General features: G+C 50.4%; 1 protein-coding gene across 1 annotated transcript; it reads right to left on the bottom strand.

Moving 5' to 3' along the window:
• Positions 1 to 55: 55 nt before the first annotated feature.
• On the bottom strand, positions 56 to 16,756 carry TICAM1 (TIR domain containing adaptor molecule 1). The gene is made up of 2 exons (XM_007109315.4): positions 16,640 to 16,756; positions 56 to 2,639 (listed from the first exon to the last, which is right to left on the bottom strand). Exon 2 carries the CDS (start codon positions 2,495 to 2,497, stop codon positions 299 to 301), a length of 2,199 nt encoding a protein of 732 aa, XP_007109377.1. The 5' UTR covers positions 2,498 to 2,639; positions 16,640 to 16,756; the 3' UTR covers positions 56 to 298.
• Positions 16,757 to 19,426: the final 2,670 nt, after the last annotated feature.

Genomic DNA, 19,426 nt, shown 5'->3' with positions numbered 1-19,426 from the left:
CGGCCGGGCCCGTGAGCCATGGCCGCTGAGCCTGCGCGTCCGGAGCCTGTGCTCCGCAACGGGAGAGGCCACAACAATGAGAGGCCCGCGTACAGCAAAAAAAAAAAAAAAAAAAAAAACCGAGAGGGAGGGATTGACTGAGAATTTGTAAACACATCCAATTCTGGCTACCTTGAGGGCCAGAAAGTCATGGGGTCAATTTTCCCGGCAGTGTCCTGAAAGTAGAAAATGACCCCATGTTCCACTGACCCCTGGAGATGGGGAATCAAGGCCGAGGTCATCAGGTCCAGTCACTTGGTCACTCCGTTTCTGGCGTCTTGTCCTCGGGCGCCTGCGTCCCTCTCTGGTTCCACATGTGGTTGTTGAGTCCCAGTTGTACCATCTGTGCATGGTGTATGATGAGGGGCTGCAGCCCAGGGCTCTGAGAGTGCACGGGCGGAGTCTGTTGGAAGTCCGGGAGCTGCGGGAAGGCCTGGGGCTGCGGGAAAGCCACCGGGGGCTGCAGGAAGGCCGGTGGGGGCATGCCCGCCAGCCAAGGAGGCAGGGGCGGCGGCTGATGGCCCGGCCAGGTAGGAAAGGGTGGCGGTGGGGCTCCCAGGGGCCCCGGTCCCCCAAAGGGCACCTGAGGCGCAGAAGGCAGCTGAGTCCCAAATGGCGTGTAGCTCCCGAAAGCTACCTGGAGCTTCTCCATCTGCGTCTGGTAGGACAGGTAGTTATGAAGGTAAGCCGAGTGCGCAGCACTCCACGCCGCTGCCTGCTGCCGCTCACCCTCCAGGTGTTGGCTCTGCTCCTGCAGGGCCCGGACATCCTGTTCCTTCCTCCACTTGGCCTTGCGGGCCCGCAGCTTCTGGGACTTGAAGGTGTTGGCCACTTTCCTGGCGAAGATCGGGGAGTGCTCGTCCAGCCACACCAGGGCAGTGAGCAGGCTGGACGTGCTGGGGCTGAGCTGGGTCAGGGAACTCTCCAGGGGCAGGAAGGGGATCACGCAATCCTGCCACCCGTGCCGCGTTAGGCTGCTCATCAGAGAGTGGTTCGCCTGGTGCTGGCTCAGCCGGCAGTCGAAGTTGGAGGTGAGCAACAGGATGGTGAAGGCCGAGTGGTCTAAGGCGTCCTGCAGGCAGTGCAGCTCGCCGCGCCCCGGCACCTGGAAATCTTCGCAGAAGGTGGCGCCGTCGCTCACGCCCAGGGCCTCCAGCCTCTCGCGCACGCGCAGCGCGATGTGCTCGTCAGCGCCAGCGTGCAGCACCACAAAGTTATAGAATTTCTGCTCCGGCGACTCCAGCTCAGGAGGAGGGGGCCCCAGCTTCGAGACGGTAGGGTGAGCCTTAGGAGGGGTCGATGGAGACGAAAAGGGAGGGGGCCCCGGCTTCGAGACGGTAGGGTGAGCCTTAGGAGGGGTCGATGGGGACGAAAAGGGAGGGGACGTTTTGGGGGCCGATGGAGTCGGTGGGCGTGGCTGAGCCGCCAGGTAAGTGGTGTCTTCCTCTGAAAGTTGGATTGGCGTCTGATCCGCGACAGGGCAGGCGTTTCTGGAAGGCGAGGGGAGAGATTTGGGAGCTGCTGGCACATCCATGCACTCCACCGAGTAGTGAGTGCTGGTTTTTGGAGCTTCTGGGGGGTCGTGCAGGCTGGCGGGGCATGCATCTGCGGCCACCTCGGGAAGCCTGGGGGCTGGGCTGTTTGGCCGCTCCGGGGGCCTGGCAGCCTCCACTGATGGGGGCCAGCTCATCTCCTCGGGCTCCTGGCAGCCCATAGGGGCAGGCTCGGGCACCGGGCTGGCCCGGGGCTTGTCACACAGCTTGCTGGGCCCGTGGGGGCTGTGGTGACTGCTGAGGAGGGCCATGGTGGGCGACTGGCTAATTTCCAAGTTGCTGGCCAGGGAGGCCGGGCTGCCGGTGGTTCTCAGGGAATGCCCTGTGCTCCAGTCCGAAAGGCCCTTGATGGGCCGCGGATCGCTGCGGGTCCTGGAGGGTGATGCTGAGGACGGCAGGAGGCACCCCAGATCGGAGTGGAGAGTTTGGATGTCCCCCAGGTCCCTAAGGACGTCCCATCCGCAGCGGTCTCGTGCCTCTTCTTGAAGCTCCCCCAGCTGGGGGTCGTCCCTGGACCTGAAAGCACAGACGGCTGCGCGGTAGGCCTCCTCCCGCATTGACGCTGGACACAGCCTCTCCTCAGCAAGAAGGTGGTACACCCTGGCAACGGCCCGGGACACGTCTGGGGGCTCCTCTGGGGGCTCCTCTGGGGCCTCAGTGCTGTCCACACCGGCCCACTGGCGGGCCACCAGCTTCGCCACAGCGTCCGCCTTCAGCGCCTCCAGGGAGATCCTGGCCTCGGTCTCCTGGCCCAGCTTTAGGAGCACCATGGCATGCAGGAGGTCCGCCCCCCGGCAGCCTGGCCGCAGGGTCTTCAGCTTGTGCTTAAGATACAAGAGCTTATCCTGGCCCGCTGTGCCTAGAATGTCAAAGGCGCCAGAAAGCGAGGGGCCTGTGCTGGCCATGGGCGCAGGTGGGTGTGGCCTCCGGCGGCGGGAGACGCACTGGGTGATGGAGTCATGTTCCACACGCTGCCCCCCTGCGCTGCAGGCCCGGTGTCCCTACCTGCTCACGGGTACTAGGTCCCCTGGAGGCTGCAGAGCAGACCTGTGAAGCAGAAAGACATGGTTATCACCAGAAAGGGGACTCTGGGAGGCGGCCCAGACAACCCCCTCCCGCATGCCTTCAAAACCCACCAGACCTATCACCAGACCTTGACCTTGGGCAAGACTTCTCACCTCCCCCACCTTCCCTCTCCTCCTCTGCAAGAGGACAGCAGAGGCACCTGCCTGGTGTCACCCAGCGGGTAGCTGCTACTATTTTCCCCGTTCACAGAGGAGGAAGGTGAGCCAGAGAAGTGAAGTCATTTGCCCCAAGTCACACAGCTGGTGATAGATCTGGGATTTGTTTGTTTCATCCAAAAGGCATGCGGGATCTTAATTCCCCAACCAGGGATCAAACCTGCACCCCCTGCAGTGGAAGCTTGGAGTCCTAACCACTGGACCACCAGGGAATTCCCAGAGCTGGGATTTGAGGCCAAGCTGTCTGGCTCTAGAGGCTGAGGCTATGTGCGTAACTACAAGACTATACTGCCTATGAGGATGATAATAAGCCCACTTATGGGATTGTTTCAGGGAGCTGAGTTGCGTTAACGTATGGAAAGCTCTGAGCCCAATGACTGGAAGTCACTCAGGAAGGGTCAGCCTCCTAGACGGCCCCCAGTGACTCCACATCCTGGTATTCAAGCCTTGGGTGGTCCTTCCAATGTTGTCCAAGAGTTCTGTGAGATTGATAGAATATGGCAGACGTGATAGGGTGTCACCTGTGACATTAGGTTATAAAAGACACTGTCTTTCTTCTTAGTCACTCTCTCTGTCACTCTGTCGGGGGTAAACCATGATGTGAGTGGCCCTCTGGAAAGGCCCACCAGGGGAGGAACTGAGGCTTCCCACCGCCAGCCACATGGGGGCGCCAATCTCAGACTCCAGCCCCAGTTAAGCCTTCAGCTGAGGCAGCCCCGGCAGACAGCCTAACTGCAGCCTCATCAGAGACCTAGAGCCAGAGCCACCCAGCTCGTCTGCCACCAGATTCCTGATGTTCAGAAACTATATGAGATAATAAATGTTTGTTGTTTTGAAGCCACGAAGTTCTGGGGTAATTTGTTCTGCAGTAATAGCTAACTGATACAGGTTGCATTATTACTATGATGAGTTAACCATGACCAAGGGCCAGATCTATGCCTAACACTGCTGCTAAGCCCTTTGGAGGCTCTTTCCTCTTCTCTCCATTTCTTGAAAAACACCAAACTGGTTCCCACTTCAGAATTTTTGCATGCACTGTTCCCTCTGCTTGGAGCACCTTACCCCAGACCTTTGCCTTGGTGACCTGAAGCTCATCCTTAGCCCCCAGGTACAATGGTGCAACCACAGGGAGCCCTCCATGACCACCCCGGTTCTCTATCCCAGTCTGTCTCTCCATGTCCCCCCACAACAGAATTGGCCACTGGGTGACCTTTTCCTGTGTGTTAAACCTTCCACATCTGTCTGCCTCCCAGTCACCGTGGGCATCAAAGGGTGAGGGTTTGTGGAACCACACAGCAGGTACCTAACAAATACTTGTTGAATGAATGAATCAATGTATGAATGGGGCCAGCAATATTTCCTTCCAATACTGTCAATAAGAAAACAGGCACAGGGCTTCTCTGGTAGCACAGTGGTTAAGAATCCGCCTGCCAATGTAGGGGACACGGGTTTGAGCCCTGGTCTGGGAAGATCCCACATGCCACGGAGCAACTAAGCCCGTGCGCCACAACTACCGAGCCTGACCTCTAGAGCCCACGAGCCACAACTACTGAGCCATGTGCCACAACTACTGAAGCCCGCGCGCCTAGAGCCCGTGCTCCGCAACAAGAGAAGCCACCACAATGAGAAGCCTGCGCACCACAATGAAGAGTAGCCCCCGCTCGCCACAACTAGAGAAAGCCCATGTGCAGGAACAAAGACCCAACACAGCCAAAAATAAATTAATTAAATAAATAAATTTTTTTAAATGCTTAAAAAAAAACGAAACGGGAACAAGGATGTCCACTCTCGCCACTTTTATTCAGCATAGTTTTGGAAGTCCTAGCCACAGCAATCAAAGAAGAAAAAGAAATAAAAGGAATCCAAATTGGAAAAGAAGATGTAAAATTGTCACTGTTTGCAGCTGACATGATACTATACATAGAGGATCCTAAAGATGCTACCAGAAAACTACTAGAGCTCATCAATGAATTCAGTAAAGTTGCAGGATATGAAATTAATACACAGAAATGTTTCATTCCTATACACTAACAACGAAATATCAGAAAGAGAAATTAAGGAAACAATCCCTTTTACAATCACATCAAAAAAATAAAATACCTAGGAATAAATCTACCTAATGAGACAAAAGACCTGTACTCAGAAAACTATAAGATACTGATGAAAGAAATCAAAGATGACACAAACAGATGGAGAGATATACACCATGTTCTTGGACTGGAAGAATCAATATTATCAAAATGACTGTACTACTCAAAGAAATCTACAGATTCAATGCAATCTCTGTCAAATTACCAATGGCATTTTTCACAGAATTAGAACAAAAAATTTTACAATTTGTATAGAAACCAAAACACCCCAAAGAGCCAAAGCAATCTTGAGAAAGAAAAATGGAGCTGGAGGAATCAGGCTCCCTGACTTCAGACTATACTACAAAGCTACAATCATCAAAACAGTATGGTACTAGCACAAAAACTGAAATAGATATCAATGTAACAGGATAGAAAGCCCAGAGATAAACCCACACACCTATGGTCAACTAATCTATGACAAAGGAGGTAAAGACTATACCATGGAGAAAAGACAGTCTCTTCAATAAGTGGTGCTGGGAAAACTGGACAGCTACATGTAAAAGAATGAAATTAGGGGACTTCCCTGGTGGCGCAGTGGTTAAGGATCTGCCTGCCAATGCAGGGGACACAGGTTCGAGCCCTGGTCCGGGAAGATCCCACATGCCGCGAAGCAGCTAAGCCCATGTGCCAAAACTACGGAGCCTGAGCTCTAGAGAGCCCATGAGCCACAACTACTGAGCCTGTGTGCCACAACTACTGAAGCCCACACGCCTGGAGCCCATGTTCCACAATAAGAGAAGCCACTGCAATGAGCAGCCCGCCCACTGCAATGAAGAGTAGCCCCCGCTCGCCACAACTAGAGAAGGCCCACGCACAGCAACGAAGATTCAACCCAGCCAAAAATAACTAATGAAATTAAAACAAACAAAAAAACCCAATCCCTTAAAAAATAAAATAATATAAACTCAAAATGGATTAAAGACCTAAATGTAAGGCCACACACTATAAAACTCTTAGAGGAAAACACAGGCAGAACACTCTTTGACATAAATCGCAGCAAGATCTTTTTCAACCCACTTCCTAGAGTAATGAAAATAAAAACAAAAATAAACAAATGGGACCTAATTAAACTCAAAAGCTTTTGCACAGCAAAGGAAACCATAAACAAAATGAAAAGACAACCCACAGAATGGGAGAAAATATTTGCAAACGAAGCAACCCACAAGGGATTAATCTCCAAAATATACAAACAGCTCATGCAGCTCAATAAAAAAAAAAAAAAAAAATCCAATCAAAAAATGGGCGGAAGATCTAAATAGACATTTTTCCAAAGAAAACATACAGATGGCCAAAAAGCACATGAAAAGATGCTCAACATCACTAATTACTAGAGAAATGCAAATCAAAACTACAATGAAGTATCACCTCACACCAGTCAGAGTGGCCATCATCAAAAAATCTACAAACAATAAATGCTGGAGAAGGTGTGGAGAAGAAGGGAACCCTCTTGCACTGTTGGTAGGAATGTAAATTGGTACAGCCACTACGGAGAACAGTATGGACGTTCCTTGAAAACTAAAAAGAGAGCTACCATATGACCCAGCAATTCCACTCCTAAGCATATACCTGGAGAAAACCATAATTTGAAAAGACACATGCACCCCAATATTCATTGCAGCACTGTTTACAATAGCCAGGACATGGAAGCAACCTAAATGTCCATCAACAGAGGAATGGATAAAGATGTGGTACATATATATATAATGGACTATTACTCAGCCATAAAAAAGCATGAAATAATGCCATCTGCAGCAACATGGATGGACCCAGAGATTGTCATACTGAGTGAAGTAAGTCAAACAGAGAAGGACAAAAAGCATATCATATCACTTATACGTGGAATCTAAAAAAATGGTACAAATGAACTTATTTACAAAACACAAATAGAGTTACAGATGTAGAAAACAATCTTATGGTTATCAGGGGGGAAAGGCGGGGAGGGATAAATTGGGATACTGGGATTGACATATACACACTACTATATATAAAATAGGTAACTAATCAGGACCTACTGTATAGCACAGGGAACTCTGCTCAATACTCTGTAATGACCTATATCGGGAAAGAATCTTAAAAAGAGTGGATATATGTATATGTATAACTGATTCACTTTGCCGTACAGCAGAAAGTAACACAATATTGTAAATCAACTCTACTCCAATAAAAATGTAAAAGAAAGAAAGAAAACACACGCAGAGAAAAGGTCTTTCCCGAGGACACAGAACAAAGACATGGAGGGTGTCCCAAACCCCCAAATTTAAACCCCCAGGTGCTCAATCTACGTCACATTCAGACTTGGAAAAAGCATAGCCTCACGTCCAGTCCAGGGGGCCGAGAACACTTTCTCTGCTCCTCAGCTAGGTCTACTGCCTGTTCCCCGCTGGTGCCCGCGTTGGGACCCGCCCCACCCCCGAGCCAAGAACAGTGCATCTGCACCAGGGACAACTCGATCCCTCCAGGGGACACGTGGCGACATCTGGGGACATTTCTGTTGTCACGACTGCGTGGAAGAGTGCTCCTGGCATTGAGTGGGTGGGGGCCAGGATGCAGCTCAACATTCCACAGTGCCCAGGACAGCCCTTCAAGAGAATGACCCAGCCCCAGATGTTGGTAAGCGCTGACGCTGAGGATGCCTGGTCTGGATGAAGAGCTGATTCATCCATCAACCCCCTTTGCTGATAAATCACAGACGTCACTGTATAAATGACTCAGCTCTTTTTTTTTTTTTTAATTCATTCTGAGCGGATGTCAAATGGCCCAGGACCGAGGTCGATGGTTCCAGAGCTGTGACGGGGATGTGACCGAGCAGAGTGGGCAGAAGAGAAGTGGCCGAGAAGCGTCAGAGAAGGAGGGGGGGGGGGGGGGGGCGGGGGGAGGAAGGAGGCAAGATGAGCGGCTGTCTGGTTGTTTCGAAAATGGAAGTGGCCTGACATACTGAAATGCTGATAGGGACGGGGAAATAGCAGAGACCCCAAGATGAAGCTGACTACCTAGTATGGGGGGACAAATGATCGGCGGATACATGAGTGAAATTCATGGTATATCACAGTATAAATGCCGCGGAGAAACAAGGAGGGAAGGAGAGTCATGAACTCCAAGAATGGGGGGGGGGTGCAGTTTTGGGGTTTTTTTGTTTTGTTTTGTTTATTGGGTTGTGCCGGGTCTTGGTCACGGCACGTGGGCTCCTCAGTTGTGGCACGCAAACTTCCAGTTGTGGCATGCATGTGGGATCTAGTTCCCTGGTCAGGGATGGAACCCCAGGCCCCCTGCACTGGGAGTGTGGGGTCTTAGCCACCGTGCCACCAGGTAAGTCCCTGTGTGCAGTTTTAAACAACGTAGTTTAGGAAGGTCTTGTTGAGAAGAGAGATTTCGACAGGACATAAACATGGGGAGAGAGTGGGGACATCTGAAGGAAGAGAGATCCAGGCAGAGGAAACAGCCCGTGCAAAGGCCCTGGGGCAGGACCATGCCTGGTGTGTTGGAGGAACAGCAAGAAGTCCTGTGTGTCTGGAGCAGAGTGAGCGAGGGGGAGAGAGGGAGGAGGGGAGGGCGGGGAGGGGACGGGGCAGGTTGTGCAGGAACTTGTGGGCCTAAGTAGGGGGAAAGGGGGGCACTTGGGCTTTTACCTGAAAACCTAGAACCACCTTGACCTGTCTAAATGCCGTGGTCTTGCCTCACGTGTGTTGCCGAGAAGGAAAATGGGCTCAGTGGGACCACATCTGCTAACTTTTCAAGAGAAGCCCGAAACGCAGATTTTCAGGAGTCTGCTCAGTTGTGTCAAGTTAGCAATCGATTCAAATATTTTAAAGAGACCTTGTGAGCTTAAAAGAAAAAAAAAAAAAGCAAGCCAGTGTGCCATACGCAGAGTAAAAACTCTGAACGTATTTGTTGCAAATAATAAATAAAGGAAGTGTGTGAAGAGGCGAAAGTTATAAATACACAGCATTCATTCATTCATTCAAGAAGTAATTTTCCAGCATCTGCCATGTATTGGACACTGAATGTATCAGGACAGAGAGAAGAATAAAACAGGAATACTCTTCCCTCTAGGAGCTGAGAGTCCCGTGGGTATATAAATTGTATACAATATAATATTATTATATATAATATATGGCAAAAGCAAAGCAACAAAAGAAATTCCATCCACTACAGTGAAGGCTGACATCTCCATGTTTCCTTTGTAAAGTCAGTGCTAAAGTCGTAACTATAAAAAGAAGGAAGATAATTATTGCTTAAGTGCTTCCTTAGTTCCTGAACTATTTTTCCATAAAGAAAGACTAAATATGAGCCCTATATTACTGCAGAGAAGAGTTCCTTTTTTCTTTTCATAAACTTTTTTGCTTCTTTCAAAAACAAACATCAATATATGGCAACTTACGGCAACAAAGTGGGTATATGTATATATAATATACAACCTAGCATATCATATCTCTTAATTGCCCCACTGGCCTTCCCGCTATCCTTCAAACTTGCCAGGCACAGTCCTGCCTCAGGGCGTTTGCACTGGCTGCTCCTGCCTGGAACACTGTTTCCCCCATGTATCCCCACAGCTCACTCCCTACCTTCTTTCAAATTTTTTGTCAAGCCTGCCCCGATGACACTGCACAACTTCCTAGGAAGGGGTCACAAAGTATGGCCCATGGGCTGTTATAGTAAATAAAGTTTTCCTGGAACACAGACACGCTCACTCATTTACACAGGGTCCATGGCTGCTTTGAGGCTACAATGGCAGAGCTGAGTAGCTGCAACAGACACCATGTAGCCCATAAAGATGAAAATATTCACTCTCTGGTCCTTTCCACAGAAAAGTTTGCCAACACCTGGGCTACGAAACAGGCATATGATTTTTTTTTTCCCATTCCATAGAGGGGCAAACTTAGATTGCACAGCTAACGACGGGCAGAACAGCCCTATGGCACCAATGTTTGTAACCCTAAGACCAGATGCCTGTCTCTCCAGCCCATATAATTATTACGGGGGATAACTGGCTGTTATTGGTAGAACTGGGTTCCCCCCTCACCAAGTTCAGATGTTAAAACCCTGACCCCCAGGACCTCAGGGTGTGACTACATTTGGAGATATGGTCTTTACAGAGGTAATCAAGTTAAAATGAGGTCATAAGGGTGGGGTCCTAATCCAATAAGACTGGTGTCCTTATAAGAAGGGGAGACTAGGACACAGACACCCACAGAAGGAGGATCATGCGAGGACACAGGGAGAAGACAGCTGTCTGCAAGCCAAGGAGAGAGGCCTCAGAAGGAACCAACCCTGCCGACACTTTGATCTTGGACTTCCAGCCTCCAGACTGTCAGGCAATAAATTTCTGGTTTTTCAGCCCCCCTGCCTGTGGGACTTTGTTATGGCAGCCCCAGCTCCATGTGGCTACTGAGTACTGGAAATGTGGCTACAGCTACTGGGGAGAAAGTAAATATTAAATTTTATTCATATTTAATTCATTAAAATGGAAAAACTGGGGCAGTGTAAAAAAAAAAAATGTTCCCTCATTAAACCCAACTTTGGGGACTTCCCTGGTGGCCCAGTGGATAAGTCTCCACGCTCCCAATGCAGGAGGCCCAGGTTCGATCCCTGGTCAGGGAACTAGATCCCACATGCATGCCGCAACTAAGAGTTCACATGCCACAACTAAGGAGCCCGCCTTCCACAACTAAGACCCGGTGCAACCAAATAAATAAATAAATAGATATTTTAAAAAATAATTATCAAGGCTTTACCGTGTGTAAAATACAATGCATTTATATAATTGTATGTATTAAAAAATAAATTCTGTAAGTAGTATTATCTCCTCTTAAAAAAAAAACAAACAAACCCAACTTTGTTTTGGTAGGATCAGATTTCACTTAAACTGTTAAAAATGTAGCATCTGAACTGAGAGCTGAAAAAATACACAGCAGATCTTGAAGAATTAGTACGAGAAAAGGTATGTAAAGGCCACAGCTGGACTGGAAGCCAGGCTGCCTGGCCCTAGAACCCACTGAGCCTGTGGTCTCCAAAGTGTATCGCCAGAGATTCCAGCTTACGTGGACCTGGTTATATGGCCTGAGAAACAGATTTATCTAGTTTTAATTGAAACAGCCCCTGAAATGAGCTCATGGCCAGACTACTCCTGGAAGAAAGTGGAGGACAGACGTTGTTGCCATAATGCAGGCACAAGTGAGCAGTAAGAGAAAGGCAAAGTGGGGCTTCCCTGGTGGCGCAACTGTTCAGAATCCACCTGCCAATTCAGGGGACACAGGTTCGAGCCCTGGTCCGGGAAGATCCCACACGCCGTGGAGCAACTAAGCCCGTGCGCCACAACTACTGAGCCTGCGCTCTAGAGGCCATGAGCCTAGAGCCCGTGCTCCGCAACAAGAGAAGCCACCACAGTGAGAAGCCTGTGCACTGCAACAAAGAGTAGCCCCCGCTCGCCGCAACTAGAGAAAGCCCGCGCAGCAACGAAGACCCAGCGCAGCCAAACAATAAATAATAAAAATAAAATAAATTAATTTTTTAAAAAAAGAGAAAGGCAAAGTGTATAGTTTCTCCTATCTCTGATGTGAGCTTGCTGTCAGCAACAAAATGGGATAAAAACGATGACGATCAGGTGGCACCACAAGTCAGCCAAAACTTACTGAAATATCAAAACTCCTTGAAGTATCAGATATCTCCCTCTACAGCAATGACCCTCGGATCAACTGTTCTTTCCACCTCTCAGTGGCTCCTGGGAACAGCTGCGTGTATATTAACTTAAAAAGGAAAAAAATCCCAGGGAACTCTACTCAGTACTCTGTAATGACCTATATGGGAACGGAATCTGAAAAAAGAGTGGATATATGTATATGTATAACTGATTCACTTTGCTGTACAGCAGAAACTAACAACATTGTAAATCAACTCTACTCCAATAAAAATTAATTTTTTAAAAAAAGATGGATGGACCTAGAGACTGTCATACAGAGTGAGGTAACTCAGAGAGACAAAGACACATGTATATTAACACATATATGTGGAATCTAGAAAAATGGTACAGATGAACCTATTTGCAAAGCAGAAATAGAGACACAGATGTAGAGAATAAACGTATGGACACCAAGGAGGGCAGGGCAGGTGGGATAAATTGGGAGATTGGAACTGAAATATATACACTACTATGTATAAAATAGGTAAGTAACTAAGGGGACTTCCCTGGTGGTCCAGTGGTTAAGACTCCATGCTCCTACTGCAGGGGGCCCGGGTTCGATCCCTGGTCGGGGAACTAAGATCCCGCATGCCACACGTCACAGCAAAAAACAAAGTTTACAAAAATACATAACTAATGAGAACCTACTGTATAGCACAGGGAACTCTACTCATTGCTCTGTGGTGACCTAAATGGAAAGGAAATCCAAAAAGGAGGGGATATATGTATACGTAGAGCTGATTCACTTTGCTGCACAGCAGAAACTAACACAACATTGTAAAGCAGCTATACTCCAATAAAAAAAAAAGAGAGAAAATGAATCACACGGTGACATGCACCCTCCAATTTTTAACGAATAAAGGGCACAGCTGATAAAGTGTGAAGGACAGGGCATGAACGGGGCCAGACATTAAGTTCTGCATCACGCACTGTTCACTCTGAAAATTCAAGTTCAGTACTTAGGATCTGTGTCCTATTCTGAATTCAGGTTCTAGGTCAATAAAATGTTAAAAGGAAGAAAAGTTCACCAACTCCCGCAACTACACCACGGGCAGCAGTGTGAGAAGAAAATTGGAATTAGCAGCCAACACTGAACAGAGGAGGTGCTGTGTGAAACTCTGGTGTTCTGGGTTCTCTTGGAATCCAGACGGTCAGCAAGAACAGAGTGCCAGCTGCCCTTGTCCTGCCCTTGGCCACAGCCTGCCCCCTTTATGGGACACCCACCCGAAATGAGTCAGCTCCAGGGCAAGAGAGAGCAGCGCGTGGGACCATGCGCTTGGGATTCAAATCTCAGCCGTGTGGCTTCCGGGCTGTGACCTTGGATAGGCCACAGGCACACTGGTGCCTCAGTCTCCTCCTCTGGGGACTGGGTACAAGGATGAGCTCTTCCTGCGAGGACTGCCATAGGTCGAATGAGTTAATCCGTGGAGAAATGGTACAGAGCAGTGCCTGGCACACCCTCGGTGCTCCATGAGCCTTAGGGTACCTGACGGCTGTCTGCCCCCAGCAGCACCCGAGCTGGAGGCCCCCGCAGCAGAGGCTCAGGGCTGGGCTTGTGGAAAAGCTCACAGCCAGACTCAGAATCAGCCAGCCAAGCAGGGACTTCCCTGGTGATCCAGTGGATAAGACTCTACGCTCCCGGGGACTTCCCGGGTGGTGCAGTGGTTAAGAATCCGCCTGCCGATGCAGGGGACACGGGTTCGAGCCCTGGTCTGGGAAGAACCCACATACCGCAGAGCAACTAAGCCTGTGTACCTAGAGCCTGTGCTCTGCAACAAGAGAAGCCACCGCAATCAGAAGCCTGCGCACCGCAACAAGAGTAGCCCCCGCTCACCGCAACTAGAGAAAGCCTGCGGGCAGCAATGAAGACCCAACGCCACCAAAAATAAATAAATAAATACACAGCCATAAATAAATAAATAAATACACTCCCAATGCAGGGGGCCCGGGTTCGATCTCTGGTCAGGGAACTAGATCCATGTGCCGTAACTAAAGATCCTGCGTGCCGCAGCTGAGACCCAGCGCAGCCACGTAAATAAATATTAAAAGAAAAAAAGAATCAGCCAGGCAGGCCCTTCCCTGCCTGCACTCCTGGCAAATTGCCTAAAGTCACACCGTGTTTCTGATCCATCTCCCCGCCCACCAGCCTGAGCCCCGACGCAGCGCCCCCTCCCCAGACACTGTGCCCTGGCATGTCCCCCGTCCACTCCATCTGCCCTGCCCAGCGGCCACCCCAACCTTCCGGAAACCTGGCTTTCATTCTGCGCACCTTCCACAGCCTCCAGGGCAAAGTCCACTCTGCACCTGACAGTGGGTGCCGGGGACGGCGGGGTGGGGGTGGGGGAGCACCCACCGGAGTGAGGGACCCCGCTCTGCCACCTGCCAGCTGGTGGAGCCTGTTTTCTCAGCCTCAGTTTCCTCGTGTGTAAAACCGGCAGGAGAGTGGCCCTCGTCCTGAGCGAGAGTTCAGAATAACAACATAAGAAACCGTACAAATCAGAAATAAATACTGGCAGAATTTCTTTTTTCTCTTCTTTTTTATTTGTTCACCAAGTCTGGAATCTGCGTACCCCCTCCTCTCCTGTCTACACTCTTGGGCAGTGTCTTCACGCACAGAGGGCATATTAATTGAGCACCTACTGTGTGCCAAGAGCTATTGTAGGTGCTGCTGCAGACCCCCCGCCCTCTTGGAGCTCACAGTCTAGTTGGGGGAGACCCGGGATGAATGAGAAAGTAGTTCATTGCAGAGAACGGAAAGAGCCATCAAGAAAATGAGCCAGGGTGGGGGAGGAAGGCAAGGACTGGGGGAAAGGCTGCCGAGAACTGGAGACCAAGGGAGACCTCTGGGAGGAAGTGACACATGGGAGCTGAGACCTGAAGGAGGTGAGGGAGCAACTCAGGTGCAGATCTGGGGGAAGAGAGTTTCAGGCAGTGGGCACAGCACGTGCAAAGGTCCTGGGGTGGGACTGGACCTGATGTGTTGGAGGAACAGCGAGGAGGCCCACGTGTCTGGAGCAGAGTGAGCGAGGGGGAGAGAGGGAGGAGGGGAGGGCAGGGAGGGGACGGGGCAGGTCGGGCAGGGCCTTGTGAGACAGAGGAGGGAGCCCTGGAGAGCTGCATGCAGAGCTGGGAGGGGACCTAACTCAGGTGCTCACAGGTGCCCTCTGGCTACTTCAGCGAGGACAGATTCGGGGGTGGGGTGGTGAGGGCAGGAGAGAGGGTGGGGAGGGGACATGGGTGGAGGTGACCACTGGCTCAAGAAAGCAATGATGGGATCCAGACCAGGTGGTGATCTCCAGGAAGGATCTCCAGAGACCAGCACACAGTAGGTATACTTACATAAATAAATAAGTATACCTTATAAATAAATACTTGTTGGCTGAATAAATCAATGAGTGGACAGAGCAGTGCCTGGCACACAGTAGGCACCCAATAAATGTTTTCTGCTTGAATCCTCCCTCCCCAAGAAGACAGCCTAATCGGCTCCTACCAGGACTGGCACATAGTAGGGGCACACTTCACTCCTTTTGGCTAATTAAGAAATGTTCCAGAGGACCTCCCTGGTGGTCCAGTGGCTAAGACTCCACGCTCCCAACGCAGGGGGCCCAGGTTTCATCCCTGGTCAGGGAACTAGATCCCACATGCATGCCACAACTAACAGTTCTCATGCCACAACTAAAGATCCCGCACGCCGCAACGAAGATCCCACGTGCTGCAACTAAGAGCCGGAGCAGCCAAATAAATATTTTTTTAAAAATAAGTGTTTACTGAGCACCTACTATGTGCCGGGCACTGTGCAAAGCAAAGGACAACGCTGCGAGTTAAGACTATTTTGACTGCCTGTTTACCAGTAGAAAAGGGAGGCACAGATGGGTAGAGTGACTTGCCCGGGATCACACAGGTAGAAAGTAAAGGGGCAGTAATTTAAACCAGGCAGCGTGGCTGCAAGGCCCCTGCCTTTATTCACTGAGAACCTACTATGTGCAGTACCCCTCCCATGCCCGGATCTGAGGAGTCCTCAAGCCTGGCCAAGGTACTGGATAGCTGCCCACTGCATTTGGCACACATTACTGTGACAGGTCACACTTTTGCTCCCTGTGGCTCCATGAGGACACTATTTGGCCCCTACTGTGTGCCCAGCGTACTGAACGGTGTCTCCTGGCACACAGCAGGTGCTCCATAAATGTTTGTTGAAGAATGAATGAATGGCCCTTATTCGGAGGAGGACACAGAGGCCCAGGCAGGTTCTGGAGCCTGGGGCACCTACCAACCCTCCCCCAAACTCTGGAACCCAGACCTCAGCCTGCCTGGGTCACACTGTGGTGTCCCCTCCCCCAAACCCCTGCCTCAGCCGCAAGGAGAGGAAAGCAACACAGGTACCCTGAAGAAGTCCTGGGCCCAGCCGAGTGGTGCCAGCGGCCTGGGCAGACTTGGATCGGCTCCTGGGCAGGAACCAACCAACCCCGTTCCCCACGGGAAGGGGTGGGGAGCGGGGGGTTGAAGATTCCCCGAGACCCATCTCAGCTGATGACGGATGGGACCCTCTGAGGGAAGCGCGCTCCCCCAGTGGGAGGGGGGTCACGGAAGCCCCGGGATAAAGTGGGGATTCGGGGCCCTGGAGGAGCTGGGGGAGCGGCAGGGGTGGGTGGCGATCACCGGGCAGGAGGAACCGGGGCTGGGGCAGAGAGAGCGCCCAGTTTGGGGAAGAAATCAGAAACGCGGAGGAGGAAAGCAGTATTGGAAGGTAGTACGTCATGCTGGGGAGGATTCGGGGTGTTGGGGAAGATTTGGGCGGGTGGGGAGGACGGGCCAGGGAGGGGAGTTGGAGCATTGGGGGGCGGGGGGCCCTGAACACGCGGTGCAGGGACGTCCAAAGCTCCCAGTGCGGGGCAGCTGGCCTCGAACCCTGGCGAGGGGCGTAGGCAGCCGGGCCCCCCCTGCAGGCCTGCGGGGGTCCCCTGCCCCTCCCCAGCCGGCCCTCGCCCCTTCCTCACCTACCAGGGATCGCGGGGGCGGCTGGCCGCGCCGCTCGTGTCCTCGGGGCCGGAGCTGGCGGCCGGACGGCCTGGCGGCCGGACGGCCTGGCGGCGGTGCCCGCGGACGGCAGAGAGCGAGGGGCGCGCTGGTGGCTCCAGGCGCAAGGCCTCCGACCGCCCCTTCCGCGTCCGGAGGGGAGGGAGGAAGGGGGTGAGATCACGCTTTCCCAGCGGGACCGGGAAAGTCCCTGAGACGCCCCGAGCGACGCCCTCTGTCCCCGTTTGGGCACCTCCGGGGTGCCCGGGCGCTGGGGACCACGCGGGGGTCAAGGGGGACAACAGCCCTCGTGAGCCCACCGTCTAGTGAGAAAGGACCACAGTGTTTAAATTAGTTCATCTCGATTAGTAATTAATGTTTTCCAGGACACCCAACAGAGGGGATAATTGGGGGCGACGGGGGTGGGAACATGGCCACCCTGGAGGGATCTGGGGACGCCCATGTGGTTGGAAAAGGGACAGCAAGATGGCATACCTCTTTGGCCGCGCAGTGCAGCTTGCGGGATCTTAGTTCCCCCACCAGGGATTGAACCTGGGCACCCCGCAATGAAAGCGCAGAGTCCTAACCACTGGACCGCGAGGGAATTCCCAAGATGGCATATCTTGAAGCTGCAAACATGACATTTTAAAATTCACAGGGAGCAGAGCTAACTAAAGCCTGTAACTAAAAAATAAATATATATATAAAATAAAATTCACAGGTCTCCTGAACCCAGGGCTTATATATCTACTGGGCATAGTTAAATCACGGTACTCGGAGCCCGTCATACTTCTGGGACCCACGAAAATGTTTTCATTTCTCTTAAAATCAGAAAGGAAAAAAAAAAAAAGAAAGTGAATATAATCCAGCCTGAATTCTATGTGTCTTTATACCAACACAGCTGTAAAATGTAATTTAAATTTTTTTTTAGTGGAGAAAGAGGCCCACAAAAACCATAAATAATATACCTTTGGTTGGGCCCCTTTGTCACCCGGAACCTCTTGTCAAAACACCATTTGCTACAGAAAACAAACTTCTGGTTACCAAAGGGGAAAGGGGGTGGGGGGAGGGATAAATTAGGAGTCTGGGATTAACAGATACACACTACTATATATAAAATAGATAACCAGGTCTTCCCTGGGGGTCCAGTTGCTAAGACTCCGTGCTCCCAATGCAGGGGACCCCGGTTCGATCCCTGGTCTGGGAATTAGATCCCACATGCTGCAACGAAAGATCCCGGACGCGGTGATGAAGATACCGTGTGCCGCAACTAAGATCTGGAGCGGCAAAATAAATAAATATTTTTTAAAATAATAAAATAGGTAACCAACAAGGTCCTACTGTATAGCACTGGGAACTATATTCAATATCCTGTAATAACCTATAATGGAAAAGAATCTGAAAAAATATATATATATATAAAACTGAACTAAGATCTGGAGCGGCAAAATAAATAAATATTTTTTAAAATAATAAAATAGGTAACCAACAAGGTCCTACTGTATAGCACAGGGAACTATATTCAATATCCTGTAATAACCTATAATGGAAAAGAATCTGAAAAAAATATATATATATAAAACTGAATCAGTTTGCTGTACACCTGAAACTAACATGACATTGTAAATCAACGATACTTCAATTAAAAAAAATACCATTTGTTAGATGCATCAAGCCCAATGTAGGAGGTTACAAGGAAGTCCATTATGTTGAAATATACTTATTAAAAATTTCTTTTTGGGGCTTCCCTGGTGGCGCAGTGGTTGAGGGTCCGCCTGCCGATGCAGGGGACGCGGGTTCGTGCCCCGGTCCGGGAAGATCCCACATGCCGCGGAGCGGCTGGCCCCGTGAGCCATGGCGGCTGGGCCTGCGCGTCCGGAGCCTGTGCTCCGCAACGGGAGGGGCCACAGCGGTGAGAGGCCCGCGTACCGGAAAAAAAAAAAAAAAAAAAATTTCTTTTTGGGGGAATTTGTAATGAAATGGGGAAAATATATATCTCTTAAGAACTTAATTTGGTAGTTTTGTTCTGGTGAGATAATAAAAGTCTTATAAGTAAAAAAAAAAAAAATTTATTTAACAACAACTTAGTGATCCATCCTTGGATGAATGGGGTCCACCCACACAATGGAATATTATTCGATGTTAAAAAGGAAGGAAATTCTGACACAGGCTACAACGTGAATAAACCTTGAAGACCTTGTGCTCAGTGAGATAAGCCAGAGAGGGAGGGACAAACAGTGTGAGTCCACTCACAGGATGCCCCTAGGGAGGTCAGATTCACAGAAACAGAAAGTAGGTGGTGGGTGCCACCAGTTCGGAGGAGGGAGAAAGTGTTTCATGGGGACAGTTTCAGTCTGGGAAGATGAGAAAGTTCTGGAGACGGATGGTGGGGATGGTTGCACAGCAATGTGAATGTGTTTAGTGCCACTGAGCTGTGCACCTAAAAATGGTTGAAAGGTGGTACTTCCCTGGTGGTCCAGTGGTTAAGACTCCCACTTCCACCACAGGGGATGTGGGTTCAATTGCTGGTGGGGGAACTAAGATCCCATATGCCACAACGTGCAGTCAAAACCAAAAAAAAAAAAAAGGTTAAAAGGTAAATTTCATGTTTAGTATATTTTACCACCACAAAAAATTGTCTTCAAATACTTGCAAGACAATCGCTTCAAAAAGACTTTTGAGGGGCTTCCCTGGTGGCGCAGTGGTTGCGCGTCCGCCTGCCGATGCAGGGGAACCGGGTTCGCGCCCCGGTCTGGGAGGATCCCACATGCC

This window comes from Physeter macrocephalus, unplaced genomic scaffold (assembly GCF_002837175.3).
Source record: "Physeter macrocephalus isolate SW-GA unplaced genomic scaffold, ASM283717v5 random_144, whole genome shotgun sequence".
Lineage (NCBI taxonomy): Eukaryota > Metazoa > Chordata > Mammalia > Artiodactyla > Physeteridae > Physeter > Physeter macrocephalus.
The sequence above is the reverse complement of the archived record's forward strand: the minus strand, read 5'-3'. Positions and strand labels throughout refer to the sequence as shown.

Bases quoted from the DNA above. Each gene is read 5' to 3' on its own strand.
- TICAM1 (XM_007109315.4), bottom strand. From the start codon at position 2,497: ATGGCCAGCACAGGCCCCTCGCTTTCTGGCGCCTTTGACATTCTAGGC.